At 39.2% G+C, this 20,326-nt stretch overlaps 1 protein-coding gene across 3 annotated transcripts in view; it reads left to right on the plus strand.

Annotated features, from left to right (window-relative positions):
- Positions 1 to 11,516, plus strand: part of mtf1 (metal regulatory transcription factor 1) — a 52,068-nt gene extending 40,552 nt beyond the window's left edge. For 2 of the 3 annotated variants that reach the window (XM_033045472.1, XM_033045470.1), the window contains 3 exons: positions 551 to 1,020; positions 5,884 to 5,947; positions 7,620 to 11,516. In XM_033045472.1, the coding sequence (XP_032901363.1) occupies positions 551 to 1,020; positions 5,884 to 5,947; positions 7,620 to 8,029 (944 nt within the window). In that variant the 3' untranslated portion in view covers positions 8,030 to 11,516. The remainder of the gene's footprint in view (positions 1 to 550; positions 1,021 to 5,883; positions 5,948 to 7,619) is intronic. The other variant, XM_033045471.1, reaches the window with a different exon arrangement.
- Positions 11,517 to 20,326: the final 8,810 nt, after the last annotated feature.

A 20,326-nucleotide genomic window follows, 5' to 3' on the forward strand; every position in this document is an offset into this window, starting at 1 on the left:
TCACATTTTTCAAGCAGCACCAGTAGTTTTGGGGTTGAATAATTTACTTTTTTAAAACAATTGTTTTGTAGCTGGTTGATTGTAGCAGATCCAAGATGGTGCCCAAGCCAGGCGACTCTTTGTGTGCTGGTCACAGGAGTGGATCAACAATCACGCATTACAATCGCGACACACTCTTCAATCTCTGCTCCAACATTTCTTACTTTACCTTTGGACTATCTTCCATTGGACTTTTCCTTACACTAAACGTTACACCCTTTAGCATATGTGGATGGCTCCATTGAAATTATGTATTGTCCTTCCTCTGTCTGGTCAGTACGCAGCAAAAGATTTTCACTGTGCCTTCGCACATGTGACAATGTGAAAATATTGACTAAAAGGTGTTAGCAGGTTACAAAACCCAAGCAACTTTATTCTGATTTATGCTGCATTTGTTTTGGATCAAATAGTGGTTAAAATTATGCAGTTTATATAAAGCATCAGAGTTCAACTGTGGTGGTGGACATTGTTTTCAATGCTTATTTCACAATTATTTGTATTTTGTGTTTAGGCTTGACAGGGAAACTAAAAAGTGATGTTCCAACCTTGTCACAGCCAACTATTGAGAGACTTTCCCAGCAAGCAGCAGACCCCATCTCCACGCCGTCGGATACGTTGGCTACCAGTACGCACCAAACGGCATTTAGGAATCCCACTGGCATTTTGTTGACACCTGTGCCTGTCCCACCAGTCAAGCAATTTTCAACCCATCAGCAAGAGTTTGTTCAGCCTTCCCCAGCGCCACTACAGCCGAAGCAAAGACTTCCACCTTTGTCCAGTAATGGACTCCCATCCTCTTGTAACACAGAATCAATGCCGGCTATGGTACAGACTGTGCCTTTAGCAACCAACGGTGCTAATATAACAATTAATCCATCACAGAGCACCACTATTCTTCAGCCTGGCATTGTAATGGCAGACCAGAACTTGCAGTGGATCATAAATGGAGCCAACACTGTTCAACAAAATTCAGAGAAAATGGTGAGCATGCGGTTTAATTTTGTTTTTTAAAGCTATATTGAAATGATGGATGAATAACTCAAAGACTTGATGTAAGTTGGTTTAGAAGTTAGCAGATTTAAATTCCATTAGTGGACTTGCAATCTAGACTGGCCTCGAGGGGCCCACTTCGATCGGCGGAGGCGTATGGAGTTGTGCGGGGCTGGTCCCGACATCGCGCGGGGCTCCAAAAATCTTGCACTGTCCGAAAATCCCGCGCAACAACCGCCTGTCGGCCCGCAGCTGCATTGAGGCCGTACGCAGCGCCTCAACGGGCGTACGTAGCGTCTCGACGTCGTACGCAGCGCCTTGACGCCGTAGGCATTGCGCGATGACGTCACCGCCCGGCGTGCCGTTGCGTGATGACGTCACCGCTCGACGCTGTGCGACGTACAAATTCAGTCGGCCCGCCTCCTGCCCAGCTGATTGGTGAGTATGATGTCGGGACCAGCCCCGCACAACTCCATACGGCTCCGCGGTTGGAATTGGGACCTGCCCCGCAAGGCCGTACGCCTCAAGCCACCACGTTTGGTCGCGCTAGACGCATGCAATCGCATGCTGGTGGGACAGGCCCTTAAGTACATTGTCCTTTGGATAAGATTAGTTAATTGTGCTTGTTGGAATTCGAGGTTGTATATCAACAAGTAGTTGAGCTCAATGGCCTTGAGTGAACCAAATATCCTCCTGCTTGGTTTAGCTGGTACCTTCGTATATTTAGAATTTCTTAAATTTTTTATACACCTCAAAGTTCACCATGGAATTTCCCCCCATTTCATGGCAAATATTAGTCAAAACAGAAGCAGCGACACAAAAAACTGCAGATGGTGGAATCTTGAGCAAAACACAAAGTGATGGAGGAACTCAGCGGATCAGGCAGCACCTGTGAAGGGACACAAAAAAGCTGGAGAAACTCAGCGGGTGCAGCAGCATCTATGGAGCTAAGGATCTGCAGTTCCTTCTTAAGCACCTGTGAAGGGAATGGACAGGCGACTTTGTGGGTCAGGACCCTTCTTTATCCTGACTATAGTGGAGAGAGGAAGCTAGAAAAGAGAGGTGACGGTGGGACAAAGGTGAGGGGAGGGGAACTTGATTGGCAGATGAGTGGAGTAATTGACACAGGCTAGAGTTGCAAAGGAGTCAAAAGGGTGTCAGATATGGAGAGAAGAGGTGGTTGTACCATGACCTCGGGCTAATGAAAGCAAGCATCCATCGTACCACCTTAACCATCCTATTTACCTACGCTGTAGCCACTTAAGGGATCTTTAGACATACAATAAGGTCCTTGATACTCCGAGGTTGAATTATTCATGGTATTTGTCCTAGACCCCAAAATGGCTTGCATCATACTTGGCAGCACATACTTGGCTCTGCTATTCCCTTGCCCAATTAATCAGCTGCTGAATATCATCCCGGTTTATCCTTACTTTCATCCCTCAATCACTATTAAAGAAGCACAGATTATTTGCTGTCCAGCACATTGCAGAGGGCCATTAGTGTCATTAAACAACAGCTATTACTAACCAAAAATATATTTTTTGGTATATTTTACTAGTCAGACATGGATGCTATATCATTGTTAATCTTTAAACTGAGAATTATTATTGTCATCTATACTAGACTTTTCCTGTAGCTTTATCCTTTCCACAATCCCCCAGTGCTCAACTCTGACAAAAATATAATCATAGTTTTTAAAGGAAGAAGCTTCTAAATAATTTCCAGGTAATAAAATGGCACATAAGATCATATTAGATCTGTCTGATATGTGCATGCAGTCTTGGCAGGTAACTGTTCCTGTTCAAAAAAATCCTGTTTTTAAAGTAGTGTACTTACTAGTTGAGCATTGTATGGAAGATAACATAATTGACGTGGTTTCCAGTTATTAGGTGGACATGGTACAGGGTTTATTGTTTCAAACAGGTTGTGCACTCATAATAAAGTTTAGAACTGAAAGTCTAATTGCCCATCGAGTCTGTTTCCTCCAAACAGCACGGTATACACTGTAGAAATGTTGGGAAATTCCTCGTACTGAGAAATTCAAACCCTTATAAGCAGCTCAGTAAAATTATAATGGTTGTAATGCAATATTGTTTACCTCTTGCCAGTTTCAATGCAGAGGAAGGATTTCTGTGACGCCCCCATGACTAATGCCGTGAAATTGTTGGATATTGATTTGCACATTCTCCCTGTGACCGCATGGGTTTCCTCTGGGTGCTTCGATTTCCTCCCACATCCCAATTATGGATTGATTGGCTGCGGTAAATTGCCCCACAATTTCATGGCATCAGTATTGGAGATGCCATAAATCTCTTCAATTACTTCCCTATCATTTTTCTTCACTTTGTGAAGGAGTTAAATAATACTGTGTCAGTTACCTTTCACGGATCTTGATAGATGATGATGATGAGGGCAAGGAGGAAATAAAAATTTATTCTCATTTCAGGCATGGTTTTTGTTTAGCTAAAGCTTTAGGGATTAGGGTTTTGAATCCATAGTACAATGAGTCTAGGGAGAAGCAAGAGTGGAATGCAAGTTAATCGGGGGGGGGGAAATACAATCTCAAAATACAATAGCAGACCAAGGCTTGCTTGGTATGTCTAACCCGCTTGCTTGTTTGAGAACAGCCCATAATTGAGGATGCAGCTCCATAGGACTTTGGTTGGGCTGTATTTGGATTGCCTGCAGTTCCAGCCATTATGGGAAAGATGCAGAAGCTTTGGAGAGAGTGCAGAGGAGGTTTACCCAAATGCTGCTTGTATTAGAGGGTTTTTATGTTGCTAAAATGTTGCTTTGGATTTATAGTCGGAGATTGAGCAAAGACTAGGTTTAACTATATAAAATTAAGAAAGGCATCAATAGGGTAGACGGTTAGAACCTTATTCCCAGGGTGAAAATGTCCAACACTCAAAGGCAAAGCTATAAATTGAGAGGAGCAAAGTTTAATGGAGATGTGCAGGGCAAGTTTTTTTCACACACAGTCGTGGAGGCCTGGAATGCATTGCCAGCGTTGGTGGTGGAGGGAGACATGGTGGTGGCATTGAGAGGCTTTTAGAAAGGCACAGGGAAGTGTAGAGAATAGATGTATATGCATCATGTACAATCAGTTTCATGCTCGGCACAAACATTGTGCACCAAAGGGTCCGTTCCTGTTCTATGTTCCATTTTGATGCATTCCTGCTCAATCTCATAGGGTCATAGAAGTGTCCAGAAATGGCCGCTGCAGTTCACAACATTTCTAAAATACTTTTCCATTCACCTATAATTTACAGCAGTGCCCCCTTAAATTCTGGAACTTACCAGGGTTTTAGACTCGTTATGTTCAGAATGCAACTGCTTGAAGAGCAATAGGGATTTCTGGGTATTGATTTTACCCAGATAATTCCCAGTCTTAGTTTGCAGTGTTGCTTGTTGTATTGTACAAACTCTATTTTCCAAGCTGACTGTCAAAAACTCGTATTAATTCAGTGAGAGTAGTCCCTGGTGTCCTTCTTAGTGTTTGCCCGGACACTGTGTAGGTATCCTCCACATGTTCCTGTTTCCTCTCACATCCTAAAGATGTGCTGGTTTGTATTGCCCTCTGTAAATTGCCCCTGATGTATTTGGAGAGGATGAAAAAGTGGGATAATATAGAACTAGTGATTGACAGTGAGTGTGGGCTCAATGGGTGTGAGGACCTGTTTCCATGCTGTATATCTCTACAAAAATATAGCAGTGATGACCCTTTAAAAGGAATTAAAAGCCTGAAAGGCTCCATGGAATTACAAGTGTTCAAGTAAGTGACGTGCTGTTAAAGAATTTGCAACGTGCTGTTTAATATTCACAAGGGACCGCTTGAGGAATGCAAGTAATTACTGTGTGTGTGTGTGTGTGTGTGTGTGATTTTCAGTTAGTGCTGCTGCCTCACAACTTCAGGGAACTGGGTTCTATCCTAACACCGCGTGCCGTCCGTGTGGCCTTTTCACATCCTCTCTAGGAGTGCAGGAGCAAACCTATTGATACTGCGCTGGAGACACGACCATGAGTTTGTTCTTGGGCCTCTGGATGGGGACACTAACTTGCATCCTTGTGACTTGCAGGCAAGCTTGCTGTCAATACAGCCATGGCTGATACTGTGAAGTACTCTGGTATGTCCTACATTGGTGCAAGCTAAATTATCCTTTCCTTGTTCATCTTCATACTTTCACAACCATATTTAGTTTAGAGATACAGCGGGGAAACTGGCCGAAGTCTGGCACCGACCAGTGATCCCCACACACTTACACTATCCCGTACTCACTAGGGAAAATTTTACATTTATACCAAGCCAATTGACCTACAAACCTGTACGTCTTTGGAGTATGGGAGGAAACTGAAGATCTCGGAGAAAAACCCATGCGGTCACGGGGAGAACATACAAACTCCATACGGACAGCACCCGTAGTCGGCATCGAACCCGATCCCTAGTGCTGTCAGCGCTGTAAGGCAGCAACTCTACCGCTGCGCCACTGTGCTGCCCCTCATCTACCATTTACTATAAAAAGTAAAGCCAAGATTGATGATTTATTATCTCCAGGCAGACGATTGTACTTGGTCCAGACTCTGTCATCCACTAAATGTTTTCATTTCCCTGTGTTTCCAAACTCGCCATTGATTAGAAAATAAATGTTAAAAGTGGGAGCTCTGGTTCTGCCATGGAGAAGTCCTATTGCACTGCCAGAGGGGAGGATAAATGTCATGTTGACCCTGTGAATGTTTGCGTTGTTTAAAACTGTTAGATAAGAAATTTAATTATTCAATAAGACAGAATGTTATTTGTAATTAATGTCCATGTTAAACCGTTCATTTTTATAACTGTGTTTTTTTCTTCAGTCACAGGGTCCTAAAGTAGAAAAGGTGTTTTTTACCACAGCAATACCAGTCACTAACAATACGGGTAACAGCTTTTAATTTTTTTTTCTATATTACAATAAATTTTAAGCATTGGGTAAACTTTTAGATGGATGAATTAGTGATAATATGAATTACATCAAGGTATCTAAGTTTCTGTTTGTCCAGCGGGGTAAATGTTATGCGACATTGGTTATAAGATCTTATGTAGGGTTTATTCTTGAGGTAGAGATTTATTTCTAAACTTTCATACCTATTTGTGTCAGAAGGAACTGCAAATGCCTAAGGACACAAAGTGCTGGAGTAACCCAGCAAGTCAGGCAGTATCTCTGGAGAAAATCAATAGGTGACGTGCCTATCCTATTGCTTTCCTCTCCTATTGACGTCGCCCATTTCTTTTCTCCAGAGATGCTGCCTGACCCGCTGAGTTACTCCAGCATTTTGTGTCTATCTTTCATAGCTATTTATTTATTCTTGTGATGTGGTGAAAATGTGGTGTGCAGCAACAAAACATTTTATTGTCTGGAAGTGTGGCGAACAGATTTATGATGGTATAGTAGCCTAGTGATTATGTCACCTACATTTACATAAATACATAATGGGTTGAAATCTGACCATTGTATTTAAAACAGAAAATGCTAGAAATACTCAGCAAATTGGGCAGCATCTGCAGAAAGAGCAACAGTAAACAGTCCCTAAACAGATTAGGGGGTATTAGCTACAAGGTGAAGTTGGACAAACTTGGATTGTTTTATCTGGAATGTCGGACGTTGAGGGGAGACCATCAGAACTTATATCAGAAGTATATAAAATTATGAATGACCTGGATGGGATAGACAGTGAGAGTCTTTTTTCATGGAAGAGATGTCAAAGACTAGAGGGCATGGCTTTAATGTAAGAGGGGCAAAGTTTAAAGGACATTTTTGGGGCAAGCTTTTTTTTTTTAACTGAGCTTGAAACATGCTGTCATGGGCAGTGGAGGAGCCAGCTATAATGAGGTGTTTAAGTGCACATGGATATGCAGCAATTGGAGGGATATGGATCACATGCAGGCAAAGGAGATTAGTTTAACTTGGCTTTATACTGGCCACAGTACTGTGGGCTGAAGGGCATGTTCCTGTGCTGTACTAGTCTATGTAAGTCAGTTCTGGGGCCTGTGCCGTATGGTTGCTTAGCCCACACAATAATTGGTGAAGGAACCATAGATTACGTCCTGTGGTTGATATATATTTTCTACTTATGGATGCATGCAAAAACGTAAAGTATGTGAAATCACTGTTGACCAACGTGGCATCTTTCCATCTAATCCAGCCAATTGGTCACGTTGTGATTTTGGGTTGCGTAAACAATTGGCATCATGTTTCAATGATTTATTTATCTGTCTCACTGCAAACTCAGCACATCTTTATATTCTGATGTAAATCTTATCTAGAAAGATGTTTAAGAAACATTTAGGCAGGTTCATGGATAGGACAGGTTTAGAGGGATATGGGCCAAATGCAATCTGGTGGGACTAGTGTAGATGGGGCATGTGGGCAAGTTGGGCCGAAGGATCTGTTTCCGTGCTGTAAAACTCTTTGACTGGCTCTGACTCTAAATGGGGAATGGCAAACTCACCTTCTCAAAACTCTAATGTCCATGCAGAAGGTAGCTTGTGTGATATCAGCAGCCTCCAGGTTTTTATATAAATGCGCCTCTTGTTTCACTTCTCATCACAGGAAGCCCAGTGCAACAGATCGGGCTGAGTGTTCCTGTCATAATCATCAAGCAAGAGGAGTCGTGTCAGTGCCACTGTGCCTGCCGTGATCAGAGCAAAGAAAAAAAAGGAAGCAGCAAGGAAAACCCACCGCAGGAAGCGGACTCTTCGCAGGTCCAGTCCGATCAGGAGCAGATTCGGCCGCACTCTCAGACTTTTCCTTCCAGCTCCAAGGGAAGCAGTCAGGCAACACAGCCACCCTTGCAGACTGAACTCATACCGGGTGTGAACAATATGGATTTCACTGCGTTTCTTTCTCTCGACAGTCCGACGACCTCTGCAGATTTGTCTGGTATTGAGGCAAGTGACATTCAGACTCTGCTGAGGAAGGTAGAAGAAGAAATAGACTTGAGCAGCAATTTCTCCAAATGATTATGCTCAATAGAGGCTGATTTTCTAATTATTTTTCAAAAGAAATCCCAGCTTTTATTTATGCAGAATTTAAGACAAAAAGTGGGACCCTTTTATGCAGAAGTGCCACTTGCTCTGAGCATTTTTTTTGTGTGTGAAAATACTTCCAAAAATGCTTTGTGCAAGTTGAAAAGAGTAACTTCTCAGAGTTTATATTTTCAACAGCCTTGGAACGTTTGTCTGGACTCTAGATTGCATCTGGAGTCTCTCATTTGAAGAAAGGAAGAGATGTGCTAGGAATAAATCCACAGAAAATAAATGGCAAAGAAAAAGTGTGCTGATACAAAGGAAGCCCCTTGGTGTTTGTTCATTGACTTGTATGCAATTTTTTGTGTTTGCCTGAACTGGTTGCAATATAGATGGGCAGACTGCAGGGTTAAGCCCAGTTGGAGTTAGATCATATCACTGGTTCATGTCTGTGAGCTGATATTTCTTCGCCAAGAGAAAATCCCGATGGAAATGGTGAACTAGTAAAATGAGAGAAAAATATGATTTGAGCTTTTGATTTCTGTCACGAGGCTTTTTATAGCCATTGCACAGCTCACTTGGAGCCCCCTTGTGACCAAAGGCAGAGCTGCAGCATGAAAGGACTGAGCGAATCTGCATCCTCTTTAATCTAATCATAGTCATGCTATAGTAAGCCTGTAGCAAATTGTCAGTCATCTTGTGAAGTTCAATTACCCTAAAATCAAAAAAAAAAAGAGTTTGCATTAATGCTTTTGTTATGGTTTTCGTGATTACATTTGGTAAGATTCAATGAATTGTGCTGCAATGCTAAGTAGCTGGATCTGAACCAAAGCCTTGAAAGTGTTCAGATTGTTTCCATCTAACTTCTGAAGGACCGAGATGATCAAAATTAAACTTGTTACAATTGAGCATTGTTTGGCCCGCAAACTTTATCATAAATAATTTGTAAAGTCACGCTCTGCAATAAGGAAGGTTGTTTTGTGCTGATATCACACTGCAGGGGTTTGGGTACACTTTCTATAGCTGTAAGCTTTATTTCCCACAGTGACATATCAGGAGAAGTAAATATTTTATTTTCTCTCTGCACGCTCAATGCCCTTGCACTTTGGCTTAATTTAATAAGGTTTGTTCAAGTAAAATTGTACCCCCGAGATATATCAGAAACAAGCTTTCTAAACTTGGAATACATGCAGGTTACAATACCAAACAGGATATCCAAATACATTTCAAGATGTATTTTAATGTGTTCCTAACAATTATCAATTGAGAATTGGGTGATTGATAGTTTGCACATTTCTCCCATAAATGTAATGTAAATGGGCATGCATGCATATTGAATAACTGTTTCTAAATAATGCTGGTCAACTGTGTGAAGTTGCTAGCCATGCAGATTCCATTCGTACAGGCATGCAGATGTACAGTAGAGCCCTTTAACATTACCAGTTGAATGTGGGAGCTGAAATCATAGGAATGTAAGAAATATTTCCATACTATGTGAAGGAGCCCTGACTTGATGCAGAAGCTTACAAGTGCTATAAATAGCGTTTAAAAACATGTATTTACTTATTAACTGCAATCAATTTGGGATCCCCGCCTTCTCTTTCCATTTGCCACATTACATTCTAAGATTCAAAACTTCTGGGCAAACAAAACTGAAGAGGATAAAAGATGAAATGAATCATTTCGCTGCTACCACAACCTCAAATTTTAAAATATCGCCATCAATACACATTTTAAATCGCGTCTCCTCATCTGTGTGAGTTAAAGCATTTGGCTAATGAAGTTGCTCCATGGCAGATCTGTACAAAGCAACTTGTTTTTCTTTCAAATCTTGTATTCAAACTGTAAGAAAAAGTGTAAATTGAACTCTGGTCCAGTAAGTTAATTTTGATTATGTTAAGTTAATTAAAGTTAACTTTATTTTTTTTTAACTCTGATGGCAGAGATCTTTAAGCCCAGGTCAATTAGTCCAAATATCTCTCCTGTAACTTCTAGCTGATGGTTGGATAACATTAACTAGTTTTAAGTGTGTGAGTCAGAAAACTCTGCCTACAGTTATGCAAATAATGCAGTTAACATCTGATGTTGGGCATGCAAAGATTGTGTGCAGTTGGGGTACTTTTCTAATAACTGCTTGCCACCTGTAGGCCAGAAGGTGATTTAAATGAATCTGCCTGTCCTACATGCCACCTGTGAATGTTTGGTTCTGACACTTGATGCAAAAGTTTTTAATGTGTTCATTGTGATCCAAGAGAGGAAAACTAAATGGTGTTATAATGCAGCATATTAAAGGGTAAGAAGCCATGAATGTTAAGCATTACTAAAGTGGAATCGGTCAGCGTTCAAAGTCAATGAGCCCTTGGGATCAGACGCCCCCAAAATTAACATTAAAATTCAGATTAAGTCACAATAGAGATGTCACAATTATTTAAAAAAAAATTAATAACCTAAAATATAAGAATGTAACTTATAACATTTAAAATGTGTTTATTTTCGATGCTGTCATCAAATGTTCCAGAAATCATTTGCAAAATAAGTGAATATCTCTTGAAAATGATTCTAACAGAAAATATAAACGTACACTTCAAGACTTCCCTTAGCATATACTTAAAATTCATCCCTTTATCATGTTTGAAAGGTAGCAATGGGCTTGAGTCTAATACATGTTATAATGGCTATTAATAAAGAACAACTGGGGAAAGTTGAGAACTTAAGTTGGATGGGTGCAGGTTCAAAAAGTTCAAATCAATTATCTTGCAGCCACAAACTATTCTGCTGTGGGGTAAATGTTAAACATTAGAGGATGAGTTCTGTAACATAAAGTATTGGCATCAGAGGCATTCTTGTATCAGCACCAATGCTTTCTCTTCCATGGCAAATGTTGGCCGTGTTGTAATTTATAGCTTTTGTACAGCTCTATTGATTGGATCAGGCATTTTCTAGCAGCTTTATTGGTTATTTAGTTTCAAGGTATAGATGGTATCACTAAACTAACACAGCTTCTGAATCATTTCAGTGGCTCCATAAAAATTACAGTCTGCTTCAACTTATATTTGTGCTCTACAAATATTGACCTGTCCAATAAGTTAAATTTAAAAAATAATAAGAATTAAGTGAAATTCAGTATATAATTTGGAAAAGAGATTTAAACCAATTGCCTAAAATTATTTCTTGGTAAGTTTGTGCAATAGCAGCAATTTTCTTTTTGGTGTTACTGAGCTGGAAGGTGCAATTAAAATGCAATTAAATGATTGTTTGTATTCAGAGTTTATTCTGGTGTCATTTATAAATACAAATATCAAAATATATTTTGATGGAGTATTGATTTAGTGTAATTAGCACTGGGAAATGTAAAGCCATACTAATAGATTTGCTTTTTATTTGAGCTAGTTGTAGAGAATATTTGCAGTGCATTTGCTGTAATTTATCAACATTCAGATTTGGTCTAGGCAACTGGAATAAAATGTCTTTGAATTCCTTACCCACTGCAATTTAATTTGAACATTATTCATTATGGAACCAGCAGCAATGAGGAAATAATGGTCCTCGGGAGTTTTTATTCATTGCCTAAATGATTGGAGGCCAGGAGACATGGGAGAATCTGAGATGGTGGCTTTCCGTCTGGGTGGTGCCTTTGGCTTTCCAAGTGGTAAAGGATCAAAAGTACCGAAGGGGTAACGTCTGAAGCCTATAGCATCTCTTTCAATCTTCCCTCCTTTCTCGCTCGTTTTACTTCTCTGCTCCCCAGCCCCACCCCATCCGCAAAACCACCTAATTTTAGCATAATTAAGATTGCAGGAGTTGGTGGTGGTGTGCTGAGGTTTCCTTCCCATTCTTTTGGATTTAACCCCAGCACTTAGGAGATACACTGTTGTTCATTAGAAGGAAGCTTTGGAATTTGAACTCGAACATCCATTGTTATTATCTGATCAGCAACTCCCCGGTAGACTATTTTTACCTCTACCATTATATATAAAGTATAGCCAGTGCAACATCAGTGGCCAATATAAGTTTAGTATTAAGGCTGAGCTATCATTTGTCTGCACTGTAAGATTTCTCTCAACAGTGGCTACCGATGCACCTGGGTATTCCTCAAACGTAATTAATACCAGCTTTGGTCTTCATTACAGTACAAAATGCTCAACTATCATGAAGTACATTAACAAAGCAGTATAGTTACGATCGACACTTTTAATTTGCAGTACAAACTGGTATTATAATGATGCTATGGTATTTGGTGAACCAATGTTGGATTGTAGTTCATTGAATTTAGAAGATGCATGTTGGCCCACTGAATCCTTATTGGGTCCCTATAGTTAGTTCCATTCAGCAACATTCCCCTGCTCTTTAAATAAGGCTCTGCAAATATTTTCATTCAAGTGCTAAACCTTTTTGAAAATTCTGATCAACTGACTTTCTATCAGAGTTTGCACTTGAAAAATATATTAAAAGTCTTGATATATCAAATCCTGAAACGTACAATTGACAGAATTCAAATGAATCTTTTGAGTAAAGTTACCAATTTGCTGATAACAGCTCTTTCAAAATGGCATTGGACAGTGCCTAGTCTTGACATTGTTTTTGAATGAAATAACTTCAAACACCTTAGAAGATGTGGAAATCCCAAAGTATTTTTTTTAATTGGGACGTGGAAGATTTAAATAATCAGAAGCCATAATATTTTGTCCTAGTATAAAAGTACATTGAGCTTTTAATGTGGATTGTCAGAATATGTTACAACATATTTTACAACAAGTTGTAAAACTTTAAACGTTCAGTACGTAAAATAAAAATAGGTAAATTGGTTAATATAACATTTACTTTCCAGTTTTACCACTTTCACGAATAAATTAGGAATACTGTTATAATTTTACCTAAGGCATACATCTTGATCGAACTATTCAATATCAGCTTAATATAAAATGAGTATAAAGGAAACCCATACTTAAACTATAGCACATTTGAATCAAATTAATGCAATAATTTATATCAGTAACCATTTTGAAGCATAACGTTTAAGGGTTGTTAAAGCAATTAATTGAATTATATACATCAAAATTCTATTTGTGACTAAGATATATTATTTTCCAATCCATAAATAAGGTCATTATCATCATCAGAGTTTAACATGGTTCCTTGCATCAAGTGATTTTATTTTTGTGCTGTACATGCCTGGATCTCGTCCTAATGGGGAAGAGGGTGACCAGTTTCTTATTGTTGATTACATTTTATTGCCACTATAAGATTTCCTTGGAAGTGGTATCCAATTGTGACTCTCATTCATTTGAAAATAAATCAAAGCTATTTAAATTCAATCTCCTTGTGTATCCCCCAACTAAAATTGTGGGCATGTAAGTATTTGGGTGCTGTGATCTTTCATCAAAGGGAATGGAAATGAACATGGTGGAGGTGGGGGGAGGGGGTGGTGGATCCCTCTTGGGTCCTGTTGGGTCCCTCTTGCCCACCCCCCCCCCCCCCCCCGCCCCGCCCCTCTATGGAAATTTGTGCTGTCTTTCTGTCTGGATAGAAACATAGAAAATAGGTGCAGGAGTAGGCCATTCGGCCCTTCGAGCCTGCACCGCCATTCAATATGATCATGGCTGATTATCCAGCTCAGTATCCTGTATAAGAAAGATAATTCACCAATGTATTAAGGAAGTCAACAGCCACCATAAGTTAATGTCCAATTTCAATCAGGATATGAGCCGCATCCACAATCTGTACCAAGTATGTTCTTGACAAAATCTTTACCCCTTAAACATAACAATTTGTAGATCTCCAGGTGCATCTTAGTTTACTGGAGATGAGGATATTTTAACCCCACAGGTAGAATATTCTCATTTAGAAAGATGAATGAGAAACCTGCTTATTTTTCTGACAAGCAGTGGAACTTGAGTTCATGAGAAGAGTGAAACACACTATAAAGGCCATGTTTAAGAAAGAACTGCAGATGTTGGAAAAATCGAAGGTAGACAAAAGTGCTGGAGGAACTCAGCGGGTGAGGCAACATCTATGGAGAGAATGAATAGGTGATGTTTCTGGTCGAGACCCTTCTTCAGACCATGTTGGTAATTTGCATTAGAAATAATGTGGCTTTGTAAATTCTTTGTTCAAACAGAATATTTTGAGAAAATTCAGCAACGACCATCTCAAAATAGCCTTTAAAAAAAAAAAGTTGGCCATGAAGGAATTACTGCACTGAACGCGCAGAGAGAGAATTCACTGCCAAACAGTAAATAGATCATAGTCAGTGATAAGCTGCAACCACTTAATGGGGAGCTACTGCTGTTATGAATTGCCCAAAACTAAAGTGCCAATGTAAAAGTTATGTTTTGCAAATTTAAAATTTCAACTTCAGACACACCCAGAGTTTGTTAGTGTTAGTACACCACCTCCATATCTGCTGATTTATGGCTTGCCATTCTTTATGCACCTTAGGAAGACCTCATTCTTGATGTAATATGCACTGACGTTGTGATGAATGTCGTGTCTTTTGTTGTTGCTATGTGTTGAGATTTTCCTGACTCCCTCACGTAATAAGAAACACTGTATACAGCACTGTCTGTGAATTACTGATTCTTTGCTTTTCAAACCATAGAGTTCAAATATTTCCAGTTGTGGCTAATGTTTCACTTGCTGTTGTGTTGTGAATTCAGTCATGTTTTCATGCATCTTGATTTATCAAATGGTCTGTCTTGTGCAGTGACTGTGTTATTGGATTTGTTTCATTCTTGTCCAACTTGTAACCTGCAGCATTCATCTTTATCATAGAGATAAATAAGACAAAAGGAATTGTGGGGGGGGGGCTGTTAAAAAAAATCATGTTGAAAATTAATAGGACAACTTCCTATGCCAAAATCCTGTTTCAAACAATGACTGTGTACAGCAAGGTATACACAACCTTTATTATGAGTTTGATGCTGAAAATAATCATTGCGTGCATCTCTGCAGATCATCAGTCACACCTTTCTTTATTTCTTCACCCCCCCCCCCACCCTTCCTTCACTCTTGGAGCATATTTTGCTCTAATTTGAAAGATCTAAAAAAGTATTGATTATTAATAGGGCTCTTATTTTGAGTTGCGGTGAAACATTATTCTGTGGCACTGTTTAATTGCTGATAGCAAGTGAATTAAAGTTACATCCAAACTATCTACTAATTAGTTTAATCTATACACACACTAGGAAAATTATTACTGATTAGCATTCCTTGTATCATTTTATTTCCTTTTATGTTTAAGCACTTTAGGTTAATTAATTTGCAATTGTGTTGACTTTTGCACTCTTTGCTAAGGACTTTATTTGCAAAATCTTTAAATATTTTGCTTTGATTTGTACATGTTTTTTGGAAATATTGAGATTGTATGAAGAGTAGATTATGTCATTTTATATAGTAGTTAATATTTTGAAAAAGTACCCATTAATGCTTGCATTAGTGGTTTAATAAGTACTTGGGATGCACTGTAACATGATTATATTCTCAAAGTACTGAGCCTTCTTGTACTTATTCACTATAGCTGTTCTGTCTGCTTTGTTGGAAGCACTGTTGCTTTTGAGGAAGCTTTATACAACCTGGGAGTCGAACCACTTTGTTTTATGGAATAATCATTTAACTGGATACCTGTTGCAGAAACTGTTTTCCAAATTTTGATTTAGAAATATGTATTAGTATAAACAGAAAGACCTAGTTTAAAATCTGTTTTGATTTTATTATGCACAACAGCAGGTTAAGTCAATTAAGATGTTCTTGCCTACACAGGTAAACTAACACAGTAAAATTAGATGAAACTTCAATATAAAGATCTTTGGGTAGATGGAGACAGGAACTTTATTACTGAACAGATTTATAATTTGGAGAGCCACTCTTCTGAGCCCCAGGTACAATTTATTGTGATGAGCGTGTTTGTGCATAAGTGAATGCGCCCTTGGGTTTCTCTTGGCAACTTGGTTCTTTATTTATAAAACTCTGGGAATGCTCTGCTTCCATTAGTTATTGATATCTGTACTCAGTATGCACTAAAATGGCTGTGTATGTTCAGCAGAGGGACCTGAGCCTTCGTAAGCTAGGTTAATAGCATATGAGTATGAAGAATTACTTGCCTTCTTAAAGAACAAATATCACCACCAGTAACCATTTATTTTTTAATTTCCCTACAACAAGGCAATTTTTTATTTTGCTTTGTGATTTTTGCCTTTGGAAATCCTTTGCGCCCCCCCTCCCTCTCAGCTTAAGACACCCCTTCCTGATCCCTGCCTCAAATATTCGTTGTACATCTATATTTGTAAAATTCTTGGGAGAAAAATGGAAGAAATGGAGCAGCAACATCATACTGCTCTGCAGGCCATTAGTTGATGACCTTATCATTTTGCTACAGGAGATGCTTCAGTACTGTTTACCTGATCAGTTTAACCATTTTCTTCGAAAATACTAAGTATTTACCAGGCATGGGTAATAAATACAGCTCTGGACTTGATGCTAATATCCAGATTAATATTTATTTTAGCAACTGGTTATTTTTAAAGTTATAAATGTCAAATATGGAGATAATAAATGAGCCCATTGCTACAGACCTTGCCATATTTATGCTGCACACAGTATAGGTGTAACTTATTTATCCAGTCACATGCTGATACAGCACAATTGGCTCATGTGTAGATTGTTGCATCGTGACTGTACATGCAACTTACAATAGCTAAGCACATCACCGATGTAGCATGTAGATTGGGAACAGAGAAAGGGTCTCTGCTGTTGACTTTTTGTAATATTCCACAGGCCTTACATGGTGAGGCCAAGGGTTTGGGGCAGAAATAAATGGAGATGCAGCACCCATTGTATTAATGGGTCTATTTAAATGTATGGACGGGAGTGTCTTCATTCCTGAATTCTGATGTGAAAAAAGAGAAACAAAATGTTACAGTTGCTTCCAAAGGAAGAGAATGTCTCAAAAAACCCAAAGAGTGAAGAATAACAATGGATTTGTATTTTTGAAGAATGTAAATAAGAAGTTTGCTGAATTGCTTGTTTTTGTACTAAATTAATATTGTACTTCAGTTTGGAATATCTGCTAATATGTGGAAAATTTAACATTTTTGAAATTGAGCAATATGATGCATAAGAGCCTGATTAATAAATACTGACTTATTATGATCAGGAGGTGTTTTATTGCCAGATCTGAAAATTCTCTTAACCTGTAAAATAATGAAGATGTCTTCAGTTTCTAAATTTGTATTCATTATTTTACCTAATCTGAACCTAATGTAAACTCTGGGGTGGGTTACAAGTTAGATTAACAATTCTAATAATTATGATAATCAATCTATATTTCCCCCAGTATTTAAAGTAAAGTTGTCAAGAAGTATTGTGCAAAAGAAATTGTAGATGGCAGAGAGTACATTTGGAGAAGAAGCTGAATCATTTGAGATAATCATCAACCAGGCATTCTGAATAGGTAGACAAAAATGCTGGAGAAACTCAGCGGGTGAGGCAGCATCTATGGAGCGAAGGAAATGGGCAACGTTTCAGGCCAAAACCCTTCTTCAGACTGAATAGGTAATCCATCCTTTCCACAGTCAATTAAATTTATTCCATGTTCCCTCAGGCCCAAATTCAACCTGACTAGTTATATTAACCTTCTCACAGTAATGCTGCTATACAAATATCATCCACAAGAAATTGCAGAGAGTTGTGGAGGTAGCCCAGTCCATCTCCCAAACCAGACACTCCACATCATTTGACTCCATCTACACTTCACATTGTCTTGGAAAAGCAGCCAACATAAACAAAGAATTGTCCCTACCCACTCATCCTCCTCCTTCCCACTCCTGTCAAGCAGAAGATACAAAAAAGCTTGAAAGCACTCTCCACCAGACCCAGGAACAGCTTTTCCCTCTCTGTTATCAGGCTTCTGAACAGCTAGGGTACTATCCAATTCTCTCGACCCAATTGCAGACATTGGACTTTGTCTATAGAGTCAGTGTGAGATGCTGAGAAATATATGCTGAGAAATATATTCTGCACACTTACCTTCCCCTAGATCATTCAATTCAACATCCCTTGGTATTGTGTGTATAGTTACACTTTGGAAAGGTTATTTGAACCAACAATTGATCAGGATCTTTTGGATCAATAAAACATCAAACAGTCCCTTCAACCCAACTTGCCCTCGCCGACCAAGGTGCCCCATTTACATTAGCCCCCTTCCTGCGTTTGGCTTGTATTCCTCTAAACCTTCCCATCCTTGTACCTGTCCAAATGTCTTTTAAATATTGTTATAGTACCTGTGTCAACTACCCATCAGCTTGTTCCATATACCCATCATCCTCTGTGTGAAATTTATTGATCGTCACTATAGAATATTCTAATGTGGGTTAAAAGGAGAGATGGTAGGTTACTACTGAATGTCATCAATTTATCATTTAAAAAAATCAAAAGAATGATTGTCATGGTCACCTGGATCTTGAAATGTTATCATGCAGGTAACAATAGCCCTGAATAAAGCTGGTTGTCTCTTCAGATGCCCACAATCTATAAATAAATCCCATCCCATCCATTTGTAATCGAAAAAGCAGACGTCTATACATTCAGTAATTACAAATAATACTGGAACAGCCTCTGTAAAGAGTATAACATTTAACTTTAAAAGATAACATTTTATGCCAATGATCTATCATTAAACTGAAAGCCGGACAAAACTTGCTTTGTTAAGAGAGGGAGGGTTGTAGCAAATTGAATATTTTTTTGTTGGAAGTAGTTTGTCAGTGTGAAAAAGAGTCTCACCCTGATACGTCATCTGTCCACTCCACAGTTGCAACTGGATCTGCTGAGTTCCTCAATTTTATGTTTTGCTCAAGATTCCAGCATCTGTAGTGCTTGTGGCTCTAAGTTTAATGGGACAAGAGCAGATGAAGCAGTCCATACATTCAGCTTGCCATACAGTCACTGCAGGGAGCCTAGTTGGCAAATGGGCTCCTGGTATATTGAAGCCAGTTGACTGCTCATTACAGCAAGTTGAATATATGTCACCTGTGTTTAGTTTATTGTGAGAGAATCATGGAAATGGATTGACATCAACATTCTTGGCTCTCAGTAACTTGATGGCTTAGCAAGTTCCACAAATTATGAAAATAGGTTCTCTTGTCCCATTAAAGATCTGTGGCTAAATAGTTTAACCATAGGCATCGTAAACAAACATTGGAACATTCACTGGGGAGAAAAACCATTAAAAATCACCCTTTACCTTTCAAGATCACATTATTTGTGTGAATAAGGATTACCTAGAACAAAATGCTGGAAAAACTAAGCAGGTAAGCCAGCATCTGCAGAAAGAGAAAGTCAACATTTTATGCCCTCTATTCTAGTTCTGACAAAGGGTCCCAAACGATGACTTTGTCTTTCGGCAGATACTGCCTGCTGAACATTTCCAGCATTTACTGTTATTGCTATGCATATTGTTTCACATTTCCAGCATAGAGTCATGGAGGCTACTGAATCGACACCTAGAATTGATCACCCATTCACACTAGCTTCATGTTATTGTACTTTCTCTACACATTAAAGCCAATTTTTTTACGGACCAATTAACCTACAATCCCACACGTCTTTGGGATGTGGAAGAAAACAGGAGCACGCCGAAGAAACTTACGAGGTTACAGGGAGAACATGCAAAGCACACAGAGAGCACCCGAGATCAGGATCAAAGGCTCTGAGGCAGCAGCTCTAACTGCTGCACCTCTGTGCTACCCTTGCCTCTCTTCGAAACAGATATTCTGCAATTAACGAGCAGAATAATAATTTGTAAGAAGAAACTGCAGATGCTGGTTTAAACCAAAGATAGACACAAAGCTGGAGTAATTCAGCAGGCCAGGCAGCATCTCTGGATAGAAGGAATGGGTGACAGTTTAGGTCGAGCCTTCTTCAGACTGGTTCGGGATAAGGGAAACGAGTGATATAGATGGTGAGATGGAGAAATAAAGAACAATGATTGAAAGATAAACAAAAAAGTTACGACGATAAAGGAAATAGGCCATTGTTAACTGTCGGGTGAAAATGAGAAGCTAGTGCAACGGGTGTGAGAGATATAGAGAGAGAGAGAAGGAATGCCAGGACTACCTGAAGTGAGAGAAATCAATATTCATACCACTGGGCTGTAAGCTGCCCAAGCGAAATATGAGATGCCGTTCCTCCAATTTACGTTTAGCCGCACTTTGACAAAGGGTGAGACCTAGGACAGAAAGGTCTGTGTGGGAAAGGAAAGGAGATTTAAAGTATCCAGCAACTGGGAGATCAGATAGA

The sequence above is a fragment of the Amblyraja radiata genome, chromosome 27 (assembly GCF_010909765.2).
Source record: "Amblyraja radiata isolate CabotCenter1 chromosome 27, sAmbRad1.1.pri, whole genome shotgun sequence".
NCBI lineage: Eukaryota > Metazoa > Chordata > Chondrichthyes > Rajiformes > Rajidae > Amblyraja > Amblyraja radiata.